Here is a 24,709-nt window from a genome sequence, read left to right on the forward strand (position 1 = left end):
AGGTGGGATATCTTATGTTGGCCAGGTTATAGAAGCTATGCAACATAATAGACATGGGCTTTCCTTTGATGGCATACAGGTGGGCAAAGATAACTTTTTTAGACATACATCTGATTTTGGAGGACAGCAATACTTTACGTACGTCTGTGCATAGAAAATTTGCTGATAGTAATCCGTATTTGATGGGTACTAGCTGTCATCCAGTTCATACTTTGCTATCTTTGCCCTATGGGGAATGTATGAGGCTTAGACAGCTATGTAATACTGACACGGGCTTCTTTAAAGAAATTAGTGTGACTAGTGAGATGTTTAGATTGAGGGGCTATAGTGAAGCTAGTGTTCAAACAGCTATAGATAAGGTTATTAATGAACAACAAAGTTGGTACTTATAAGTATGGAAGTAAGGGGTATAAGTTAGATGTTAGAAATCAAGAGAAAAGACTAGTTTATTTTGTCTCTACATATAGTGTTTTCAGTGATGTTTTAATAGCTAGTATACAACAACCCCCCATTAATATTCAAAAACATGCACGCTGATTGTAAATCAGTTATAGTAATGGAAAAAAGGTCCGGTCGGCCGGACTTTTTCCATTACGATAACTTTAAGCAACGGAGAACACAAGATCTCTGTTGCTTCATACTGTCTCGCTATGTTAAACGTGTTTAACATAGCGAGACAGCTTTAAAAAAGCAACGGAGATTTTCTGTTGCTTTTTTAAAGCCGTCTCGCTATGTTAAACCCATTTAACATAGCGAAACAGTTTGTAAAAAGCAACGGAGATCTTGCTTTCTCCGTTGCTTTGCCCACAGCTCTGATGTACCGCGAGGCATGCGCAGTACATCAGAACTGCAGCAGAATACCAGACAGCTGCGGAAGGGCAGCAAGGAGGCATTATACAATGCCATTATTTAAGAAAAGTAATTTTTTTTCTTAAATAATGTCATTGTATAATAGCAATAACCCACTTCTGGGTGTGGGTAACGCTGGATTTACCCACGATTGGCTTTGTTTGGCCACTCGGGCTTCGCCCTCATGACCAAACCACACCAACCATGGGTAAAATCCAGCATTACCCACACCCAGGCATGGGTTATTGCTATATTGTTAAACACTACTGAATTTTTTTGTTTAGATCAATGGACCTAAAAAAATTTATTGCCTAGGTCTTCAGGCATTTCATTTCGTAGAGGTAGGAATTTATAAGATATCTTGGTACACAATAAATTTAAATATCCCACTGAGGCACTGCAGCATAGGACCATGCAAAGACTAGGAACTTCACCCTGTGGCCATTGCAATGTTTGTCATTATATTGTTCCAACTTTTAAGTATATAAATGGTCATGTATTTGTAACCTTATATTTATATATATATATATATATATATATATATATATATATATCTGAGAAAGTAAAAGGAAGTTTAAAACTAGACTGCAAGAGCATGTCTGGAATATTATAAATAATAAAAGAAGATAGCCCTGTTGCCAAACATTTTATGCTGCTTCACTATTCTACTCAAAATGGGCTACAAGCCACTATCTTAAAACATATTATGAAGGGTGTATTTTCTGATTTGTATAAAAAGTTGTTATATAAAGAAAGTATTTTCATTTTGAAATATGACACTATTTCCTCAGGGTCTGAATGTGGAATGTAACTGGAGGCTTCTTATCTGATGAGAAAGCATTATTAAGTATTTTTTAATGTTTATTGATTAATTGGTTTAGGTTAATTGTTAGATGTATCAGGGTATATAAACTATGCAAGTTATGTGATGTTTTATACTCCTTGAAGGCTGTTGCCGAAGTGCTAGAGGTACAATAAACTGGTGTTTTAAGTGGATTCTTCGTCTGTGGTCTTCAGTTTTATCTTTCTTTTTGGTTCGTGCAATGGAAAGATATGAAAAACTGGTCAGTCTTCCTGACAGGCTTGGTGTGTTGGAGGTAGAATCTAATTTGTCTGTGAACATCCAAGGAATGTTCCTTGTGGGTTTGGGGAAAAAACAGGCAAGTGGATGGCCTGACAGAGACGGGTCATTGACTACCTTGGGCAAGAAGGATGGGTTTGTCCTGACGGTAACCCTGTCTTTATAAGACAAGAAAGGGAGGGGTAGCCATTAGTACCTGGAGCTCTGATACCCTTCTGGCTGAAATGATAGCCACTAGAAGGATCATCTTCCAGGTGCAAAGTTTTAGGGAAGCTTGATCAGCTGGCTCAAAGGGTAGAAGTGTAAGCTTTTCCAGCACAGAGTTTAGATGCGAAGGAGGAGAAGTAGGTTTTTTGGGGGGGTCTGATATGCAGGACCCCTTTGAGGAAGAGCTTCGAAGGGAGTCTGAATGCCAAGGGGGGGGTCCATGGGTAGGGCATGCGGAGATAGCAGACAGGTGTGCCTTAGTAGACGTGTAGGCCAAGCCGGTCTGAAGTAACTCACACAAATAAGACAGCAAAAGGGGAATGTTGCTCGTCAGTGGATCCAGCCGCTTATTTTGACACCAGGTAATGAACCTTTACCATTTAAACAGGTATGACTTTCTAGTATTAGGTTTCCTGGCCTCCACAGGACTTTGAGCACATCCTCATTGTAAACGTGTTTGTATGGGATCAGAAGCCTATCCGCCACAAGGTCAGGTGTAGCTGCTGCCACTGTGGGTGGATTAGAGATCCATTTTGCTGTGTGAAAAGATCCACTCTGTGGGGTAACTTGTGATTGCCCTTGGACAACTGAAGGAGTAAGGGCAACCAATGCTGTCTTGGCCAGTAGGGAGTCACCAGCAAACTTTTTGGGTTGCCCTGCTGAATCAGTAGCAGGACCCTCTGAATGACAGGAAAGGGGGGAATGCATAAAGGTATTTCCCCTTCCATGAGACAGTGAAGGCACCTGTTGCCAGTGCCTGTGGGTCTAGTGCCCTAGTGCAGTATCCAGGAAGTTGCCTGTTATTGGTGGAGGCAAACAGGTCTATTTGAGGTGCATCCCCCCATCTGTGGGACGGGTCCAGGAAGATATCCCTGTGAAGCATACATTTGTGATTGCTTGGGCTGGTTCTGCTCAAAAAGTCTGCTTGGGAGTTGTGGAGAGAGGGGATGTATGCTGCTTTCATAAGTTGGTACTAGGCTATCGGCTCTAAGGCCTATGCAAGCCTAGCCATAACAATTCCCTGGAAATTTTTCCCCACAATATTTACTTCTCTGGGCCCCTGTCTAGCAGGGTGACTGACATGATCCTCAGGGTGAATTTCCTCTCTCCCATCCAATTATCAAGGTTCCATTTGAAGAGGGCTAATGAGGCGCTCTGCTTGACATGTATGGGCAGTCTACTCCAGAGTATGGGGAGTCTCTGGGTCAGGAACCTATCCCTCCAGCATGTTTTGTTCATTGTGATAAGGTTTAGATCCCTGGAGCGTGTGGCTCTGAGGGATTGGGATTTCTTTAAGTGGAGCATGTCCAACAGCTCAGGGTTTGACATGCATGTTAAGCAGAGATTGCCTCCGAGTAGACTATATGCCACAGAGTATAGCCAGAGTTTTTTTTAGATTGTCAGCATATGGCATCTGCTTTAGGCCTGTGATTCTTTTAGTGAGGTATTTCTGTGGCCTTTCCAGCTGTTGCAGATGTCTTGTGAGGTACATACCAAATAAGGCATTATACTCTATAATGGGTCTAATGAGGGATGAGTACAGTGGGACAATGACCTCCTTTTTTCTGGATGAAAAGCCCTTAGTGATGAGGTGTGCCACGTAGAAAGATTTCCTGATACTTGTGACAATGTGGTTTTTGAAAGCGAGACCACTGTGCACTTGTGTCCCCAAGTCTCTCATCACACTTTCGATGTTTAGTGTCCTGCCACCTATGTGGTAGTTCATGGGCACATGTTTTTTTCCAAGGGGGATAACGATACATTTCTTGGCATTAAGCTTGAGTCCATGGCTCTGGCACCAGACATCTGTTTCTGTAAGGCCCTTTTGTAGAATATCCACATCATTTGGGGATTCAATAATGGCTCCCAGTTTGCAGTCATCTGCAAACTTTGTTAGCCAGAGTCCATTAGTGTTGGCCTGTACTTCAGAGAAGTAGATGCCAAACAAGAGTGGTCCCAGGACTGAACCCTGAGGTACTCCACTTGTCACTTGTCTGGAGCTGGATTTGGAGTCGGCTACTTTTACAGTCTGGGTTCGGTCAGTAAGCCAGTTGGCAACCCATCGAGTGACGTAGGGATTCATGCCCAGCTTAGTAAGTTTATCTATGATTCCAGAGTGGGGGATGGTGTTGAAGGCCTTGGTGAGGTCCAGATAGGCTGTGTGGACCACCTTACCCTCGTCCACAGTTCTAGAGACCGATTTGAAGTCGTCAATCAGATTCGGGAGACAAGATTTGCCCTTCACAAACCCAAACTGGGTGGGGTCCAGTGTCTGGAGGTTGCCAATGTCTTTGTTTATAAGTTCCATGATAATGCGTTCCATGCCCTTGCAGATCAGGCTCGTCAGACTGATGGGATGGTAGTTCCCGGGATCCAAGGCGGATCCTCCCTTGTGGAGCGGGATAACTAACTGTGCACCACTCAGTGGGCACGAAGCCTGAGGTGAGGCGATGATTAAACATGACACTTAGGTGGGGTGCCAGTTCATTTTGTAGTTCATGTAGTACACAGCTTGGGATGTTATCTTGTCCCATGGATGCTGTATTCTTAGCTTTGGAGAGTGCTGTTTCTACCGGTGTGGCTGTGATTATCAGAATTTGGCAATCTTTTGGTAATGAGATGGGCCCTTTAGGGGGTGAGAGGGGAGTAAAGTTGGCACTACATCGATCTGCCAGGATATTGGCAATATCCTTGGGATCAGTATATTTAATACCATTCTGTTGTAGCTCAGAGCAGATCTGAGCACATTCAGATTCTTGACATAACTGTAGAATGCCTTGTGGTTGTCTTTGGAATCTTTGGCAATTTTTTTTTGTAACTAGCTTTTGAGGATTTTATGAGGGATCTCAGCTTCTTACTGAGGCTGGTGAGGGAGTTTTTTGCATCCTGGGATTTTACTCTCTTCTGCAACAGTTTCTTCCTTCTGTTGCACAGTTTGTTTATAGCAGGGGGACCACCAGATTGGCTTCCTTTTTTTGGAGAAGAGCATCCTGGTTCTATTTGAGATAGCACGATTCATGAACGAGTGGATGTGCTCGTGCAGTGCCTTAGTGTAGGATTCTGCAGCTGAACTTCCAGATCCCGTCTGCGTGGGTGAAGTTTGTCACTTCTGACTTCAGTAGCATGAAGTTGGCTTTGGAGAAGTTTAAGGAGGTTTCCTTACTGGGGGGTGGGGGTGGGATGTGGATGTCAAGGGTGATTACCCAAGATGTGCTACTTCTCACACTAATACAGGAAGTCTGCAAAGCAGGTAGGACTTGGTTCTTCCTTGTTTGTTGACATACCACAGGACTGGGGATTTATTTCTGTATATCAAAAGAGATCCCTTCTGGAGGAATGGAGTGAACGCCTGAAGGACTAGGAGGATTGCCCTCATTTCCCTGGCATTGATGTGCTCTTTTCTGTCTGTATGTCCAGAGGCCTTGTACTTTTCAATGGCCGAGAGTGGTTCCCCACCCCAGGTTTGAGGCATCTGTATGCATGACCTGGAGAAGGTGGTTGGAGGGGGAGTATTGGGTTGACCTTTGCTAACCACCATAAGATCTCCTGTTTTAGGCATGGAAGGCAGGGGCACAATGTGCTCCAGTGGGTGGTTGTACTGCTTCCAGACAGAGCGTTGGTACCACTGTAGTTTTCTCATGTGCAAGCAAGCTAGGGTTAAACATGGGGATAACTGCATGTAACCCAGAAGCTTGAGGTACTGCCTTGCAGTCAGATGGGAGGAATGTAAAATCCGTTGCAGGTGTTCTGTAAGAGATCTCCCCTTTGCTGGGGGCAGGTATGTCTCAAAGTCTGTGCGAATTCTGCACCTTAAGAACACAATGTCTTGGGTTGTTGTGAGGCTGGACTTTTGGAAGTTGATTTGGAACCCAAGAGCCCATAGGAGACAGACCACAAACTGGAAATGGGTTAGTAGTGTTTCTTGGCTGGTAGCCTGTAAAAGCCTGTCGTCCAGGTATGGGAATATTTGTATTCCTTTTGTTCTGCAAAAAGCCAATATGGGAGCCAGGTATTTGGTGAAGACTCTGGGTGCGGTAGTGAATCCAAAAGGCAAGGCAGGGAACTGCCAAAGTGGGGAGCCCACTAAGAATCATAAGTATTTTCTGTGTGTGGGTTTGATGGGAATGTGTAAATAGGCATCCTTGATGTCTAGTGTTGCCAGGAAGCCTTTGTACATAAGGGGAAGTAGAGTTGGCATTTTGAAGGTTGGTACATTTAAGAAAGGGTTGAGTCTTGAAAGGTCTAGGATGGGTCTTAAAGGCCCTTCTTTTCTGGGAACCAGAAAAATCTTTTGAATAAAATCCTCTTCCAAATTGGGAAGGAGGAGTTTTTTCTATTGTGGCCTGACCTACAAGGAACTGTACTGTCAAGCAAGAGGGGCAGCTGCTGAGCAGGAGGTTGTGGCATGCCCCGCCTTAATGGAGTGGTTATCCATGACGCGTAGTAACCTTCTTGGAGGATGGAGAGGACCAACTTGTCTGAAGTGATAATCTGATGCCAAACAGAAAGGCAATGGGAAAGAAGAAAAAAACAGCAAAATGGAAGCAGCTGGTGGGGGAGGCAGGAGTGGCAGGTAGCCGCTAGCTGCCTTGCCCTGAAAGGACGCCCTTTGGCTAGAGAAGGAAGGTGCACTAGCTGAAGGATTTTTCTTTCCAGCTTGTCTGTGTCTAGCGTGAACAGGATTGGAGTGTTTTCTGATAAAAATGTTTTTGCATGATAGTTCCTGTAAAATTCAGGTACAGGAGAAACTAGCACGAGGTTTACGATCCTGCACCTCTTTTCCTTTTTGTTGTAGTGATTTGAAAAGGTCTGCTACTTTTGAGCCAAATAAGGCAGCATTGTCAAGTGGTGCATCATTGAGCTTAGCTCTGAAAATCATCTGGCAGAGGTTGCAAGCTCAGCCAAGAGCATCTGTGAAGTGCAGAAGCTGAAGCTGCTGACCTTGCTGGGGATTCTGCAGCATCACAGCTACATTTAATTGAATGCCTGGTGACTTGGAACGCAAAGGCCAGTAGAGAAGACAGATGATTTGGCTGAGGAGTCTGGAATGTCCTCCAACAGTTTGGTTTCAGTGTCAAGATGATGTACTTTGCCATACAAGTCTGGTAGCTGTTAGCTCTAAATGCCAAGGTGGATGAGGTGCAAATCTTTTTGCCTAACCTTTCCACAGTTTTACCATCTTTGTCAGTAGGCAGAATGGTGATGGTAGGTAGGAGTTTAGAGGCTTTGTCTGTGGAGACAGCAATGGTAGCTGGATCTGCAGGAGGGCACTTGATCAACTGCTTAGCAGAATCTGGGACTTTGTACAGTCTGTCAGCTTTACAAGGAGCAGGAGGTTGAGAGATGCAGAAGAGAAGGCATCTAAAAAGGCAGGCAGTATAGGGGGAATGGCAGAAGGGCTAGATGTTTCCATTTGGATGAGGTCATAGTACCTCTTTTGTATTTCAGACAAGTCAGTGGATTCCCATCTGAAGTGTTACTTCATTTTAAGAATAGTTTCAGAGAAGGTCAACTCTTCAACTGGAGAATCTGGGTCTATAGATTCTTCCCCTGGGGATCCATATCCCAAGGGTAAGAAAAGTTGTGAACTGTAAGAGGGAATTAGAGGAATCTGAACAGATGTCCTCTTCCCTAGTAACTGTCTCAGAGGAAAAGATAAAGGGGCAGAAGCAAATGATATAGGCCTCAGGGCCATGAAAGCTGAGAAAAGGCTTTGGCTAAAGGCCTGTCAGTCTGGAATACTTTCTGCTGGCTGAGAGATATGCTTCCTTTTTTCTCTCCTCTTGAGAGTCCCAACAGGCGCCTGTTTAGAAGCAGGTGTCAAAGTCTGAAGCAGGGAATCGGAAGGTTTCCCTGAACACGCTGCCCCCCCCCCCCCACCAGTGTCTGAAACGATCATCGGAATAGCTTCTGCAGATGTGCAGTCACCCAGAGGTACCCACAAATTCTGGTACGGCGGATCTGGTACCAGATCCTGAGACCAGGCCGATGTTGGCCACTGGCCGCAAAGATCTGAGCTTCTTTCTTGGCAGTTCAGAAGAGACATCCGATGAACCCTCCATTCACAAAGCAAGTTGTTTCAGACATTGGTTCTCCAAGTACAAATTGAGCGCATGCAAACGACTGCGCAACGTTTTCAAAATGAACGCCTGGCAAACAGGACAGGCCTTATAATCATGTAACCATCCGACACACAACAAACATTTATCATGGGTGCCTTTATGAGGGGATCCGACTCCCACATTAACATTTACCCTTTTTGGATGACATGAAAAGGCAGTAACACAAAAAGAAGGACTGAAAAGTTCCCCAAAGGGGTACTTAGCCTGAAAAGTGAATCTGTTGTCAGCAGGAACACCTTGAATACGACTGACGGCTGGAAAGTTCTGAGGGCTGGTGTGTGCCATCACTTTTATGGCCCACGTACTCCCGCCTACATCTGACGTCTTGCATACCTAGGAGGGACTGAAATCTTTTGGATACTGGCCACACGTATGAGAGACTAGAAGTGTAAACATATGCGTAGAATACTGCAACATAGGAATAGAAGGACATCTACCAGAATTCGCTTAAAGAGCACTCTGGTCCAACCACAATTCACTGAACATTTTTTTTTTTTTTTTTTTAACTGCCATCTTAACCAGTCTAGGGCACCTCTAAAATATATGCACCCATGTACCATACCACCTTCTCATGAAGGCATTTTTAGCCAAAAAAGATGGCAAACAAGTAGATGCAATATTGTTTGACAGCCTTCCATGTTACTCGCCATTCTTGAGTTAGCCTGCATTTTTCCAATACATCCTTGCTTTTATCCCCGTTTCAAAACACAGGAAACTTAACATTAGCAAAATCGCAATTCATTCAAGAAATATGTGGCAAAACACCATAAGTTCAGCATCAGAAAATCAGCAGTCTTAACATCAATCACTCAACACTTTACAAACAAAAATTACCTTTTCTTGACATATCTCGCTGGCACTCTGCAGAGACACAGAAATGTCGCAGACGCATTTGTTTTTGCGCCTGTTTTTTCTTTTCTGGCGCTTTTTTTCCTGCTTCATTTCTCTTACCCTTTCTTCCTCTGAGAATTCTTCACACAGCTGTTCGAGTCGGCTAATACCCTGTACTTTTTCTACTGCCATCTACAAAACAACATAATTAATTAATACTTGAACAGCAACTGGGCATGGTTTTCTCCATCTTTGCATTCAAATGCACATCATATCACAGCATCAAAAGTGCTGTACCAATTCTGGTAAGACTAAAGTAGCCTGGGTATTTCCATGAACCTTCTATATTCAAAAAAGGAAGAAAGATGCTATACATCACCACTCTGGCATGTAGGCAAACATACAGTCCCACCAAGTCTACACAACACAGGCTACCTATCATCCCAAACAGTTGTTACTGGATACTCCAAGATTTTTATCTTGCTACTGATCCTTACTCATTTCCTGAAATCAAACATACAGTAATCATAAATAAGTACAACTTGTGTATGACAAACAAGGATGTCACGGCATAAACTCTGGTAACATACAAGGAATTCAGCAGAAACATATACAGATTAACTTCTGACACAGCAAAGAAATAGAAGTTATGTCCTTACCATAACTTTCCATGTGGAGTGTTCATCTCGCCTTTGTTCTTACACATGGGTTCGGAGCCGATCCTCGGCTCCGTGCCGGCCTCTTGCAAGCTCTGCATCGAGAAGAAGCTCGAGACAATCTAATACCCACAATCCCCCTCTGCCTTTACCTCAGATCTAGTTTGCAAGCAAACCAATCTACAGAATAGCACACTCATGCTCACATCACATATGTACAGAAAGAATCTACACATAACTATATATATATAAGCCAGACAGACATATATAAAAATATATATATGTCAACTATGTACACAATATTGTAACAGTAGCAGAATGCTCCTGGCCAGGCATCAAAGAACGTTCTTCCTAAGGGTGGGAGGGTGGGACTGTAAGAACAAAGCGAGATGAACACTCCACATGGAACGCGTTATGGTAAGGACATAACTTCTATATGTGATAGTGTTCAATCTCGCTTGTTCTTACACATGGGTAGCGCCCCTAGCTCCTTGTTCCTGAGGAACTCACGGGAGGACGTTCTTGAGCACAGTGGAACCAAAGGTTGCCCTGTCCCTAGAAACCTTGTCTACCTTATAATGAGAAATGAATGTATGTGGTTTAGACCAAGTAGCAGCTGCACAAATAGCGCCCAGTGGTAGGCGGGCTGCATGAGCCAAAGATGTAGACACTGACCTTGTGGAATGTCCTTTGGGTTTGTGTAACAGGGTTTGATTTGAAGAATCGTAGACATAGATTATACAATCCGTTAACCATTTAGAAAGAGTTCTTTTGGTAACTGCAAGTCCTTTCCTGCTATCAGCAAAAGCCACAAAGAGTTGATCTGTTTTTCTGTGATCCTTTGTTCTATCCAAATAAAATCTTAGCTGTCTGTGAACATCTAATTTGTGTAACATATACTCCATTTTGTTGGAGTGGTTTTGAAGAAAGTGGGTAATTCAATGGACTGATTAATATTGTTAATAGAACACACTTTAGGGAGGAAGGATGAATTGGTTCAAGAGAAACTCTGTCAGAGTGAAAGATCAAATACGGGTGCTTGATGGAAAGAGCCTGAAGTTCAGATACTGCCTAGCGGAAGTAATGGCTACCAGAAAGAGAGTTTTCCAGGATAAAAATTTTAGTGAGCAAGAAGAGGCAGGTTCAAAGCGGGGCAACATTAATTTAGATAGCAACAAATTTAGACTCCAAGGTGACGTAGGAGATCTGACCGGTGGTCTAATATGAAAAACTCCTTTTAAAAAGGCTTTACAAAGTCTGTGAGCCATAACAGGAGCTCCACATTCTTCCACATGGAAAATCGAAATGGCAGCCAATTGAACTCTTAGTGTAGCAGGAGAAGCACCCTGATGGAATAAGTCTGTTAAGAACTCTAAGATCTTATTCAAAGGAGCTATAAAAGGATCCACATGGTGTGTATTCGCCCAGAATACAAATCGCTTCCATTTGCTAGCATATGTCTTAGTAGTGGAAGCTTTATGCGAAGCCACCAAAATATCCTGGACTGCTGGTGACAAAAGATCAGACCTGGCTAAGTTGGGAATTGGAGCAGCCAAGCTGCTAGATGGAGGGACAGAAGCGCGGGATGGGGAACCCCTGACGAGTGAGTCAATAGGTCTGGCTCTGGGTCCAGAATCCAGGGTCCCCGAATGCAGTGTATCTTCAGGAAGGGAAACCAAATTTGACGAGGCCAGAACGGGGCAATGAGGATTATCGTCCTGTGTTGGTTCTTGGCTTTCTGGAGAAACTTTGATATCAGAGGAAATGGGGAAATGCGTACAGGAGTCCCGGGGGCCAATCGTGAACCAGTGCGTCCCTGGGGACTTCCCCTGGAGGGGGTAATAGGGCAAAGTAGCTCCTGCATTTGGCGTTCATTGGAGACGCAAACAGATCGCAGGAAGGCTGGCCCCACGTGCGAAAAATCCTTTTCGCCACTGACTGTTTTAGGGACCACTCGTGCGGTAACAGAATTGCTCTGCTGAGCCTGTCGGCTATGACGTTGGATGACCCCGGGATGTGCGTTGCTATTAGAAAGCGACCCGTGGACTCCGCCCACTGCCAAATTCTCATGGCCTCTCTGCATAGCTGATAGGACTTGGTTCCCCCTTGCTTGTTTATGTACCAGACTACAGACATGTTGTCCGTCTGAACTGCAATAGTCCCTAGAGGAAGAAGGAGAGCAAAGTGTTGCAACGCTAGAAACACTGCCCTCAACTCTAGAACATTGATGTGCAGATTGTACTCCAAATTGGTCCATTCGCCTTGGACTGTCTGTCCCTGAAAGATGCCCCCCCACCCTATCAGGGAAGCGTCCGTGGTCACTGTAACTGTGGGCGTGGGTAGCACAAACGGTCTCCCTTGGGAAAGGTTGAACGTTTGAAGCCACCAGTTTAGATCTGCTTTGCATGTCTTTGTTATAAGAATCTCGTGTGTTAGAGGTAGTTGTTGAAACGACCATTGTGCAAACAGCAGCCATTGTAGGACTCTCATGTGCAGCCTTCCCAGGGGAATTGCAATCAGGGAGGCTGACATGAGGCCCAACACCTTTAGTACTAGTTTTGCAGGAGATTTCCTTGACAAGAGTAGAAGACGAATATGAGTCTGAAGTGATAATATCCTTTCTGGGGGAAGCCTCAGAATCAACTGACGTGTGTCTAACTCTGCTCCTATGAACAAGATGTTTTGTGATGGCTGAAGTAAGGATTTTCCGAAGTTTACGGAGATCCCTAGGTGAATACACAGTTGGAGAACAAAGTCTCTGGCCTGCAGTAGTTGACGCCTGGTGGTGGCCGAAAGGAGCCAGTCGTCCAGATACGGAAACACCTGGAATCCCTGGCGTCTCAAGTGAGACGCTACCACTGCCATGCATTTGGTGAAGACCCTGGGGGCTGAGGTCAGACCAAAGGGCAGGGCTCGAAATTGAAAATGACTGGCTCCCAGCCGAAGCATAAATGATCTCTGGATGCCCTGGCCATTTTGATGTGGTAGTATGCATCCTCTAGATCTATTGAGCACATCCACTCGTCCTTCTGTAAGAATGGAAGGATCGACTGAAGCGTGACCATTCGGAACTTTTCTTTCTTGACGAAAGTATTGAGGTAGCTTAGGTCTAGAATGGGCCTCCAGTCCCCTGTTTTCTTTGGAACTAAAAAGAACCTTGAGTAAGTCCCGAATCCTTGCTGGTCCGCTGGGACTGGCTGGATGACTCTTTTTCTAGCAGCTTTGAAATTTCTAAAGCTGCTGGCTCTCGCAGATGGGGCGGTACATCTGGGAGTCTTTTCTTTGGGATGCGATGAGATAGGAAGGGTATGTTGTAACCTCTGGTAACCACGCTTTTTACCCACTTGTCTGTAGTTATATTTTGCCAGGCCTGAGGGTATAAAGCTAAGCGACCCCCGACTGCCTCCAGAGCAGGACAGTCGGGCCTCCTCTCAGGAGTGCTGGAAAGGTTTACCAGGGAGTGTTTCCCTGTCACCTTGATGTTGCGGACCCCCTCTGCCGCCAGGGCGGCGTCTTCCACCTCTGACCCCTCCTCTGCCTCTAGAGGGGGCATCACCCTGTGTGCCTGAGAAAGACCCTTGGGGGTTTTCGAAACACAATTTTTCCACCGTGTTCCCCTTTGGGGTGCGGTCGGGTTGGGGTGGAAAAACGGACTCCGACAGCAGACAGAGTCTTTCCCTCTTGTTCACACCGAGTAAGGGTCTCCTTTACTTTGGGGCGAAAGAGAGTGGCACCGTGAAATGGGGCGTTGTAAAGGAAGACTTGAAGGCTTCCGCAAGGGGCATAGGCGCATCCAGGATTGTCTACCAAGAGCAATCGTTGAAGCTGCTGCCCTACTCGCACCTTCGCCGCGTAGGAAATCAGCCTCATGGACGAGTTAACAATCGATGTTAGGGTATTAAGTTGAGCTGTCACTTTCTCTGAGACAGCTGCATCTGTAGCACCCTGGAGGGTATCTCCCAACTCTTTGACTAGATCCCTCTGTAGACGTGTAAAGTGGGTCAAATAGTTCAGGGACCGCATGGAAAAAGCCGCTGAACTAAAAATGCGCTTCCCGTATCTATCCATCGTCCTAGAGTCTTTATTAGGAGGATGGATAGACGAAGAAGACTCCGACATCTCCTTTTTCGTGGCTGCTGCCACCACCATAGCGTCTACTGGAAGGTAGGACTTATCCTGAGGTGCTGTGATGTACTTGTTAGGTTTCCTTGGAACAGGTTCCACTGTGTCAGGAGCCTCCCACGCCCTTCGAGCAATTAGTTCCATTAGTTCCGTCGAAGGGCGGAGTGACCCAGGAGGAGGAAGGGCGAGCACCAAATGCCTTCAGCAGAACTGACTCATCCTCAGAAGGGGGAAGGGACTGCCAGTCACCTCTCTGCTTCAGGATCTCCAATATGTCCGAAAAGAGACATCTTCTGAAGGTGACTTAGGGGACCCCTCTGACTCATCTAAGTCAGTGTCAGATGTCAAGGATTCCTGTGGAGAATCCAAGTGTCTCCTCTTACACAATCTCTTCCTAGGGACTTCCTCGTGGGGAGCATCCGAAGAAGCCTCGGAAGAAGAGGGGCACCTCCAGGGGTGGCTGAGACACTGGTGCCCGACGCTTGGATGTGGCCGTGGGTGCAGATGAAGACAAAGGCCCTTTATGGGGAGGAGAAACTGCTTCCACTGATGTGGTTGTCTGGGTAGACAACACCTTCCTCATCAGGTCGAACGCCCCGGGTCCCGCATCGAAGAGTCCCCGGTTCAAGAAATGGGAAGAATCCCGACACAGGCACCGAAGGCATCGACCCGAGGACGGAGCCGAATCGATCCGCCCGAGGCCCGAGGAGAGTCGGAACCGACACGCCGGTTCGACTCTCGGCCCGGAACCAAGAACAGACCGTCGGCTCCGAGACTCGGTACGGTCCGACAGAGTCGAGGTGAGGGGAACAGACCGAGAAAAAGACTGTTCTGGACCCGAGGGCTCCACAATCAGTAGATCAGCCTCTTCCGGCTCCAAAGACTGAATCGGTTTCGGAGGAGGAATGGATGGAGATACAGGAAGGCCTTCAAGTTTCGACACCAACTGGGTGGAAACCGAAATAAGTTTAGAGAGGGCCGAATGCTCCAATAACTTCTGCACCACGCGATCCACATCGACATCCGAAAGTTTGGAGGAAGAACGGATCGAAGGAACCGAAGACGGAGCCGACCTCAATATGGCCGAAGGAGGGAGCTCCATCACCAGTTCCAAGACTCGAGGCTCAGGAACCGATACCAGTTGAACACTCGGCCCCGAAGTCTGTGGAACCGGTGATCTAACCTTTGAAGAAGAGCTCGGAGCCGATGACTTAGGCTCCGACGTCTTCGACTCCTTAGAGGACTTTGATGCCTGGTCAGAAGCATCCAGAGCCTCTTGGAAAGCCGGTTTCAATAGACCTCTGTCCATTAGTTTCCTGCGCCTATCTGTCATGACCCTCCCACTAAAAGAGTGACAGATGGAGCAATCCTCTTGTAAGTGGAGAGGGCCAAGGCAGTAGACGCAGGAACTATGGTTGTCAGTGACCGACATTTTCTGGCCACACTGACAACGCTTGAAACCAGACTTTACCTTCTCAGACATTATAGGGAAGAAAGACAAATCCAGTAAAAAACAGTCAAGTCCGATAAAGTTAGTCAAAACCGATAAAATTGTCAAATCCGGTAAAAAATTCTTCTCAACTAGGTAAGATATGAAGGGTGTAGGCCCCGATAACAATTTGACCGATAATTAAAGTTAACGGTACCAATAAATTAACGGAACCACAACACAATCACACAGTTAACACTGAAAAATATCAAACAGACTAGTATCCTAATAAAATATAACAATAAAAGTTATATCTTAGCTTAGAAACTCTCGAGCTAGCTCCCAACGATGCGTATGCAGCAGCGGCAAACTAGATCTGAGGTAAAGGCAGAGGGGGATTGTGGGTATTAGATTGTCTCGAGCTTCTTCTCGATGCAGAGCTTGCAAGAGGCCGGCACGGAGCCGAGGATCGGCTCCGAACCCATGTGTAAGAACAAACGGCGGGATTGAACACTATCACATTATAACATTTACGTTTAAGCTGCTTTTAAAATGTTAAGGCAGTCATTTTGCAACTCAAAATATCTCTAGCTATTTAATAAGGGCATACTGAGGCATTCAGTGAAGTATCATAAAAACATCTGGCAACTAAAACTGACACCATTAATATCAGCCATCTCAGCACACCATCCTGAAGAGGGAAGAAAAAAGTGATGAACTCATAACTTTCCATCTGAGTAGTTGTATTTTGTCTTCAACCTGTGGGTTCCGGATCCACATCAGATCCGATATGGCCACACTTTCCAGCTATGGATCCGAGCTCCAGACTCCTCTCCTTACCCATAATGCCCTCATCTCCCTTCACATAGAGTTTGCTGCCTAAAAGGTATGATATACCAGACCCAATATCGCCTTATCATAACAGGAAAAGTACAGTTGTGTACCTACCATAAATGTAGATGTTAAGAGTGTATTCACTGTTGCAGTCATTACACTTGGGGTATCCTGCTGGCAGGCTACCCGCAGTCGGCCCGAGTTCCAAAGTCTTGGTCAGGTGTCGGCTGTCGTCGCCTCTTCCCTGACGTCAGTGCGCCAGGGGTATAAAAGATGAAACAGATGTCATTTTCTTCAGTTTTTCTTGCCCCAGACATCAGCTGCCCCCAAATAGGTAGGCTGTAAAAAAGTATGCCAAAAAGCATGCATGTACTAAAAAAAAAAAAAAAAAATTCCTTCATCTACACGCAAATACACCACATAAGTTGTATAGAGTTGAGAAGTACAGAAAAGTCCCAGCAATGAAAAGGGGGATGGTGGGAGGGTAACCTGGACTGCAACGGTGAATACACTTTTAACATCTACGTTTATGGTAGGTACACAACTGTACTATGTTCATCGTGTTCCACTGTTGCAGTCATTACACTTGGGTTGAATCCCAAAGCTGAGGTTGGGTGGCTAGGCCTAAATAGGATTAGGAGAGGCTACCAGGTCCTGCAGGACTGCAGTGGCAAAGCCTGCTCTGGATTTAGAGTAGAGGTAAGTGGTAGTGCTTTGTGAAGGTGTGCACTGGACTCCAGGTTGCAGCTTCTAAAATGTCCTTGGTTGGTACTCCTCTGAGAAAAGCTGAAGTGGCTGCTGCTCTTGTTGAATGTGGCCTGATGCCCTTAGGCACTGACTTGCCATGTTGTGCATAGCAGAAGCGAATGCAGTGTCCTATCCATTTTGAAATTGGATGCTTTGAGATGGGCTTTCCTTGCGTTCCTGCAGCATAAGATACAAATGGCTCAGTTTTTCTGAAAGCGTTTGCTTTGTCCAAGTAGAATCTTAGCTGCCTGTGTATGTCCAAAGTGTGTTGAAGTCTCTCCCCTTTATTCTGGGGATTTGGATAGAAAGTTGGTAAATGAATAGTTTGATTAAGAGCCATACTGGAAACTACCTTTGGCATAAGCGTTGGGTTTGTCCTTAGAGAGACCCTGTCCTGATGAAAAATGATGAAAGGTTCCACCGCCATTAGTGCCTGTAACTCTGAGACTCTTCTTGCTGAAGTTATGAGCAGAGCAGTTTTCCATGATAAGAATTTTATATCAGCTGTGCAGGCTGGCTCAAACGGAGGCAGTGTGAGTTTTCCTAAAACAAAATTGAGGTCCCAAGTAGGTATTGGTGCTCTCCTTGGGGGTCTTATGTTTCTTGCCCCTCTGAGGTACTGCCTTAGTAATGGATGCGAAAAAATAGGAGGTTCCGTATTGTAATGAGCTGAAGCAAAAATATACTGACGTTTAATAGTGCGTTGATTAACTATAGCACAAAACCGACAGCAAGGCACGTTGTGGTCTGGGCCTAGGCAAGGAATACAGTACAAATGAATACTTATGAGGTATTTGCTTCCCACAAGTAATACAATTAACTTTTATTGACATCGGTAAGGAGCAAGAAAATGTTTCCCCAACGGGGTACTTAGCTTTTAGTTGAAGACTTTGGTTCTGAAACTCGAAAACGAAAGTTTCAGGAGTCGGCCGGCACTTGCGAACTGCTTCTGCTTCAGGCACCGCGCGGCAAGAAAGACTGATGTAATGGCGTTGGCTGTATGTTTTATACCCCTGACGACCTGACGTCATGGAAGAAGGGACAGCAACCGACGCAGGACTCAAGACTTTGTTAATCAGGCTGACTGAGGGCAACCTGCTAGCAGATTACCCAAATGTAATGACTGCAACAGTGAAACACGAAGAACACCATGTTTAAGCCTGATTCAGTAGACTAGTTAACATACCACAAATATAAAAGATAGAACTGAGAATGAAGAAAAGTGGGTATTTAATGCAGGAGTTGTATACATAACTTGTGCTGGTATTTTCTAATGAAATATGCACAACAGTTAATCCTGCCTTATAAACGTCAATCACGCTTCCAGTATTTGTACATCTACTGTTACGAGAAATTATTACACACTACTACATACATAATAGGGTTCAGAGATACTGCAATAATCATATCCATAATATTGAAGATAACCACAACAGCTTAAGTCCATAAGGATGGCTGGTATACAGCACTTCCTCAGTTGCTTAGTGCAGTACCCCCCCCCCCCCCCCGGGTGTTGTGAGGTTATGTACAGTTGTGAAGCTGGCTTCAATGACAGCTCTGATAGCATCTAAAGCATGAAACAAAAGATATGCACTTATACTACTACATCCAGGTTTTCTTCAGGCCACCAAAATCTGTGGGTTATCAGATCCAACTGGATCAGAGGTCAGAACTTCAAAGTTTTAAATGTCACTTAAATCTCAAAGCCAAGACCAAGTGACTCTCTTGAAACAAGACTGCAGGTGGATCCACAAGGTCCATTAAGAAACTACAGCTGGGCAATTCCTACTTATCTATAACAGTGGATGTTCATAGAACACACTGTCTTACTTGCTTTCGGTTATTAGTTCATAGGTAGGTACTAGGCTACTGGCCCTAGGGCATATACAAGCCTAGCTAAAAAGGTACCCTGGCTTTCGCCACCCAAGAAAATGATTTTCCTGTGCCCCTGTCAAGCAGAACCACAGAAGTGAACCCCGGGGTGAATTTCTTATTACCCATCCAATCAAGATTTTTCTTGAAGAGTGCTAATGAGGAGCTCTGTTTGACAGATAGGTAGTCTGTTCCAGAGTATGGGAAGTCTCCGACAGGAATCTATCCCTCCAGCATGTTCTGTTTATTGTGGTGACAAGGTTTAGGTCCCTAGAGTGTGCAGCTCGGAGGGGTTTGGATTTTTTTAAGTGGAGCATGTCCAACAGCTCTGGGTTTGACATAGCTTTGTATGTTAGGCAGAGATCACCTCTGAGTAGGTGATATGCGGAGTAAAGCTGGATATTTTTGAGACTGTCTGCGTAAGGCATCTGTTTGAGGCCAGTAATCCTCTTTGTAAGGTATTTTTGCGGCCTTTCCAGTTGTTGTAGATGTCTTGTGAGGTACATACCAAAACGGGCGTTGTACTCTATAATGGGTCTAATGAGTGATGAGTAGAGGGCAACAATGACCTCTTTTTCTGGATGAGTTGTGCCACGTAGAAGGATTTCCTGACCACTGTAGCGATGTGATTATCAAAGGAGAGACTACTGTCCACCTGTGTCCCAAGGTCTCGTATAACAATTTTGGTATTAAGTAGACTACCGCCTATGTGGTAGTTCATGGGTACAGAGTTTTTACTAAAGGGGATGACAATGCACTTTTTGGCATTGAGCTTGAGACCATGGCTTTGACACCAGACATCTGTCTCAGTGAGGCCCTTTTGTAGGATGTCCACATCGTTAGGAGTTTCAATTATGGCTCTTAGTTTGCAGTCATCTGCAAATTTAGTTAGCCAAAGACCTTCTGTGTTAGCTTGTATTTCAGAGAAGTAGATACCAAACAGGAGAGGACCCAGCACTGAACTCTGTGGTACTCCACTTGCCTGAAGTCTGATTTGGAGTCTGCTACTTTCACAGTGTGGGTTCTGTCAGTAAGCCAGTTGGCAACCCATCTTGTGACATAGGGATTTATACCTAGTTTAGTGAGTTTATCTATAATTCCAGAGTGGGGGATGGCGTTGAACACCTTGGCGAGATCTAGATAGGCTGTGCAAACCACCTTACCCTCATCTATGGCTTTGGTGAATACTTCAAAGAAGTCTATTAGGTTTAGGAGACATGATCTGCCTTTTACAAACCTGAACTGTGTGGGGTCCAGAGTATGGAGATCTCCAATGTCTTTATGAGTTCCATGATGATATGTTCCATGGCCTTGCAGACCAGGCTCGTCAGGCTAATGGGGCGATAGTTCCCGGGGTCTGTTGTGGCCCCCCTTTGTAGAGTGGGGTAACAGTCGTGGTGTACCATTCAATGTGCACAAAGCCTGAGGTGAGGCTATGATTGAACATGATACTTAGGTGGGGTGCCAGTTCATTCTGTAGTTAGTGTAGAAGGCAGCCTGGGATGTTGTCAGGTCCCATGGATGCTGTGTTCTTGGCCTTGGAGAGTGAGGTTTTTACCTGTGCAGCCGTGATTACAGGAACTCTGCATTCTTCCGGTATAAAGATGGGCCCTTTAGAGGGTGAGAGGGGGGATAAAGTTAGCACTGAACCTATCTGTCAGAATGTTGGCAATATCAGTTGGTTCTGTATATTTAGTGGCATTGTGCTGTAACTCAGAGCAGACCTGAGCGTTGCCATCGAGATTCTTGACATAGCTATATAATGCTTTGTGGTTTTCTTTAGAATCAGGGGCTATTTTGTTTTCATAACTAGCTTTGGATGATTTTATGAGGGATCTCAGCTTCTTACTGAGGCTGACCAAGGTGTTCCTCCAATTGTGGGATTTTACTCTTTTTTGCAACAGTTTTTTTCTTCTGTTGTAGAGTTTAAGAAAGACCACCAACAGATTGGCTTCCTTTTTTTTTGGAGGATAGCATCTTGGTTCTGTTAGGATAGCACGATACATGCACTCGTGTAAGTGCTTATAAAGTGCATTTGTGTAGGATTCAGCCGTCATACCTCTATTGTCCATCTGCATGGGTGTCGTGAAGTTTGCCACTTCTGTCTTAAGTGTGAAGTTGGCTTTGGAGAAATCTTTTACAGTTGCTTTCCTAATGGGGGTGGGAGCGGGATGTGAACGTCTAGGGTGATTAGCTTGTGGTCGGATCTGACCAATGAGGAGCTGACCTCTGGTATGGAACACCAGTCACCCATGTTGGTGATGACCAGGTCTAGGATATTGCTGCCCCTGGTGGGGATGTGGATAAGTTGATCCAAGGCGTTGAAATTGATGATTTCCAGAAAACGATGAGCAAAAGAGCTTGTACAGGAGTAGTTTTCCCAGTTAATGGTATAGTAGTTGAAATCACCCATTATTAGAGTGTTGGGTTGTACCTTAATATTTTCCAGTGTATCAAGAAGTGAGGAGTGGGAATCCTGGGGCATGGTGGGGGGTCCTGCTACCCTCCTCTGGCAGTCTACCAAGCTCGCTGTCCCTCCCACTGCCTGCCTAGGGATAAGATGAACCACATGGGAGCGCAGGGGACCGCCTTATAAACCCATAAGCAAGGAAGGCAGTAAGAGTGGAAATCCTTATGAGGTATTTGTTTCCCACAAGTTAAACAATTATTTACTTTGTCTGACATCGGCTGAGGCAAGAAAGAGTCCCCAACGGGGTACTTAGCTTTTTTAGAAGTCTTCGGTAGTAGAAATCTCTGGATATGGCCGACCGGCACTTGCGAACAGCTTCTGCTTCGGGCACCGCGCGGCAAGAAAGACTGAGGAAAATGGCGTCGGCTGATGCCTTTATACCCCAGCAGCTGTGACGTCGGGTGAAGTGCGACATCAGCCGAGGCCAGACCCAGACTTTCGAATCCGGCCGACCGAAGGGCTGCCTGAGGCAGGACAACCCATATGTTAGGACTGCAGATGCATCCTTGAAGGACATCCACATGAGAGTGCAGGGGACCGCCTTATAAACCCAGAGACAGGAACGTTTAAATTTTCTAGGGTCCAGCATAAAGAAACGATGGAAAATAAAAGTTATGTACTTACAATAACTATGCATCAGTGTTGTCCATTTTCATTCAATGAATGGATCTCGGATCCAACTCTGCCACTTTTGTCTAGATTCTAGGATCGGACTCTCAAGCATCTCCCTTAACCCATAATGGCCCTGACCACTGCATTGCCTCAGATCAAGTTTGCTGCTACTATACTATAGTAGAAATATAAAACATGATCATAGTATTGCAGAAAATTTGAAACATTAACAGAACAGGGGCTCAAACAGGAATAGTGGTTCCTAACAACAATCTTCATCCGATCACTCCCAGAGATGTGGATAGGGGGAAGGTGGGGGGAGATGAATGAAATTGGACAATACAGATGCACAGTTATGCAAGTACATAATTTCTATATCAGATGTTGTCATTTCATTCCCCAGCAAATGGGACAAAATCCCCAGCTACAGTAACCTTGGGTGGTCCTCACAGAAAAATATTCCAGAGAACTGCAGAACCAAATGCAGCCCTGTTTCTGGAGAGGATATCAAACATGCAATAAGCAATGAAGTTGCGCAGCTGCCACTTGGTCTAATGCTCATTAAGTATTAATGGAAGCTCTTGCCCAAAAGGCATTGGATGTAGCCACTGACCTAGTTGAATGTGTTTTTGGTTGAACTGGGAAAGTTAAACCTTTCAAAGAGTAAACAAAAGAAATACAATCTGCTATCCATTTGGCTAGAATAGTTTTTGTTACTAGTTTTCCTAATTTGTTCCTGGCAAATGAAATGATACATTTTTCTAATTTCTTTCGCACTATGAAGATGGAAACAAAGCTGCCTATGTACATCTAAAAATGTGAAGCATGTATTCTCCTTTAAATGTCATGCTTAGGAAAGAAAACTGTCAAATTGATGACTTGAATGAAGTTTCTTTGAGGCAACTTTGGGTAAAAAGGAAGACGAGTACAAAGGTAAACTAATAACTGAAAAAATGGTCTGGATGCACTGGAAAGCAATAAATAATTTATTCCACAGATAAATACAAGGGCTTTCACCCGGCCACAGTGCTGGGCTTTTTCACAGAGCAGTATAAAATACTCTTTCCCTTAAAAAAGGCACCAAAATCCCTTAAAGGGACATTTACATTCATTACTCTAAACATAAAAACTGCATAGCAAAGTGCAAAACATAAAATATATGTGAAAAGTATATAAAACATATTTTAGTCACCCATACAAATTTACATTGTTCTTATTGGGTAACCACAATATGGGTTTAAAATAACCTTGAGTATTCTGTATTAATGTACTTTATGAAAGGAGAATAGTGCAATATTTTAAATACATTTATGTTTTATATACTTTTCACATATATTTTGTGTTTTGTATGCACTTTTATTATTAGAGTAATGAATGTAAATGTCCCTTTAAGGGATTTTTGGCGCCTTTTTTAAGGGAAAGAGTATTTATACTGATCTGTGTTTGTTTTTACTTGGAAAAGCCCAGCACTATGGCCGGGTGAAAGCGCTTGTATTTATATGTGGAATAAATTATTTATTGCTTTCTGGTGCATACAGACCATTTTTTCAGTTATTGGTTACCAGTTTTATGGTCTGTGTTCTCCATGTTTTGTTTGTTTACAAAGGTAAACTATCTTTATGGAAAAAGAAAAAGAGTACACAAGGTAACCCTAGCTTTATGGAATATCAAAATAAAAGTTTTGGAGAGAGTGCTTGAGTTCACAGACTCGTCTCGCAGAAGTTACAGCCACAAGGGGGAGTGTTTTCCAAAAGAGAAGTCTGACATCTGCTTTGCCCGAGGGCTCAAAGGGTTACTGTATTAAGCTTTGTAATACAACAGTATGACCCCAAGGTGGAGTATGATCCTTTAATGGGGGTCTAAATAAAAAGGTACTTTTAGGAAATGTCCTACCTAAGGCTTTCTTTTTAGCTTCATCCAAGTTATCGCCATTATGGAAGTCAGAGACTCCTACTAGCTAAACTTTGTTGATGGAGAAACTTGCCCCACATTGAAAATTGAGACAAGAAAATCTAAAACAGTAGGGAGGAGAAGGGTGAAAAGATCCAACACACACTGCTGAGCCCAAAAAGAAATCCTTTTCCATTTACCTTTGTAAATCCTTCTTGCAGAGGGTTTCTGAGATGAAAATAAAATTTGGTGACGAGGACAGGAAAGTCTGGAATGTCTAGCCATCAATGGAAATGGAGAAAATATGCAGTCAACCTGAGGACTGCAATGTCTAGAGGAGTCATCCCTTATGGATGTGAAAGGATGATCTGGACAGGGGTACAGTGTCCAAGGAAGAGACAGAATACACCACAGGAAACACTTGCCAAAGGCAAAAGGGGACAATGAAGATTACACCTGGCTGTTCAACAGAATGCTTTCTGAAGGAATTTGGGGAGTAGAGGCAGGGGAGGATTAGCAGAAAGACCAGAGGAACAAACATGGACTAGAGAATCTCAGTGACCATCTCAGAGGGTGAATTAGGGAAAAGAACCTGTGACACTTGTTGAGGGGAGAGGTGAATAGATTGCAGCAAGGCTGACGCCATTCATGAAAGATCATGTTTTCCACTGACTGACAAATTACTTGTGAGGCATCTGGATAGTACTGCTGAGCTTGCCTGCTAGAATGCTGGACTTAGCCAGTATGTGCATCACTACAAGCAAGCAGTTGGAGAAGATCACCCACTGCAAAACTGTCACTGCTTCTCGGCAAAGGAGGTAAAGATCTGGTTTTCCCCTTGTTTGCTGAAGTACCAACTACTGACATGGTCCGTTTGGATAGCAATTGTCCTTAGAGGAAGAGAGTTCTGAAAGGCCTGCAACACAAAGGACTGCTCATCTCCAAGACATTTATATGTAATTTGGTGTCATCTAGGGCCATGTGCCT

General features: G+C 44.6%; 1 protein-coding gene across 1 annotated transcript in view; it reads right to left on the minus strand.

The window, feature by feature from the left end:
- Positions 1–24,709, minus strand: part of GGNBP2 (gametogenetin binding protein 2) — a 677,078-nt gene that overhangs the window by 338,313 nt on the left and 314,056 nt on the right. Inside the window, exons 15-18 of the mRNA XM_044054566.1 lie at positions 15,947–15,951; positions 14,626–14,643; positions 12,570–12,585; positions 9,094–9,282 (exon numbers count right to left, since the gene is read on the minus strand). Coding sequence (XP_043910501.1) covers positions 9,094–9,282; positions 12,570–12,585; positions 14,626–14,643; positions 15,947–15,951 — 228 coding nt within the window. The remainder of the gene's footprint in view (positions 1–9,093; positions 9,283–12,569; positions 12,586–14,625; positions 14,644–15,946; positions 15,952–24,709) is intronic.

The sequence above is a fragment of the Protopterus annectens genome, chromosome 13.part0 (assembly GCF_019279795.1).
Source record: "Protopterus annectens isolate FY-2018-M chromosome 13.part0, PAN1.0, whole genome shotgun sequence".
NCBI lineage: Eukaryota > Metazoa > Chordata > Ceratodontiformes > Protopteridae > Protopterus > Protopterus annectens.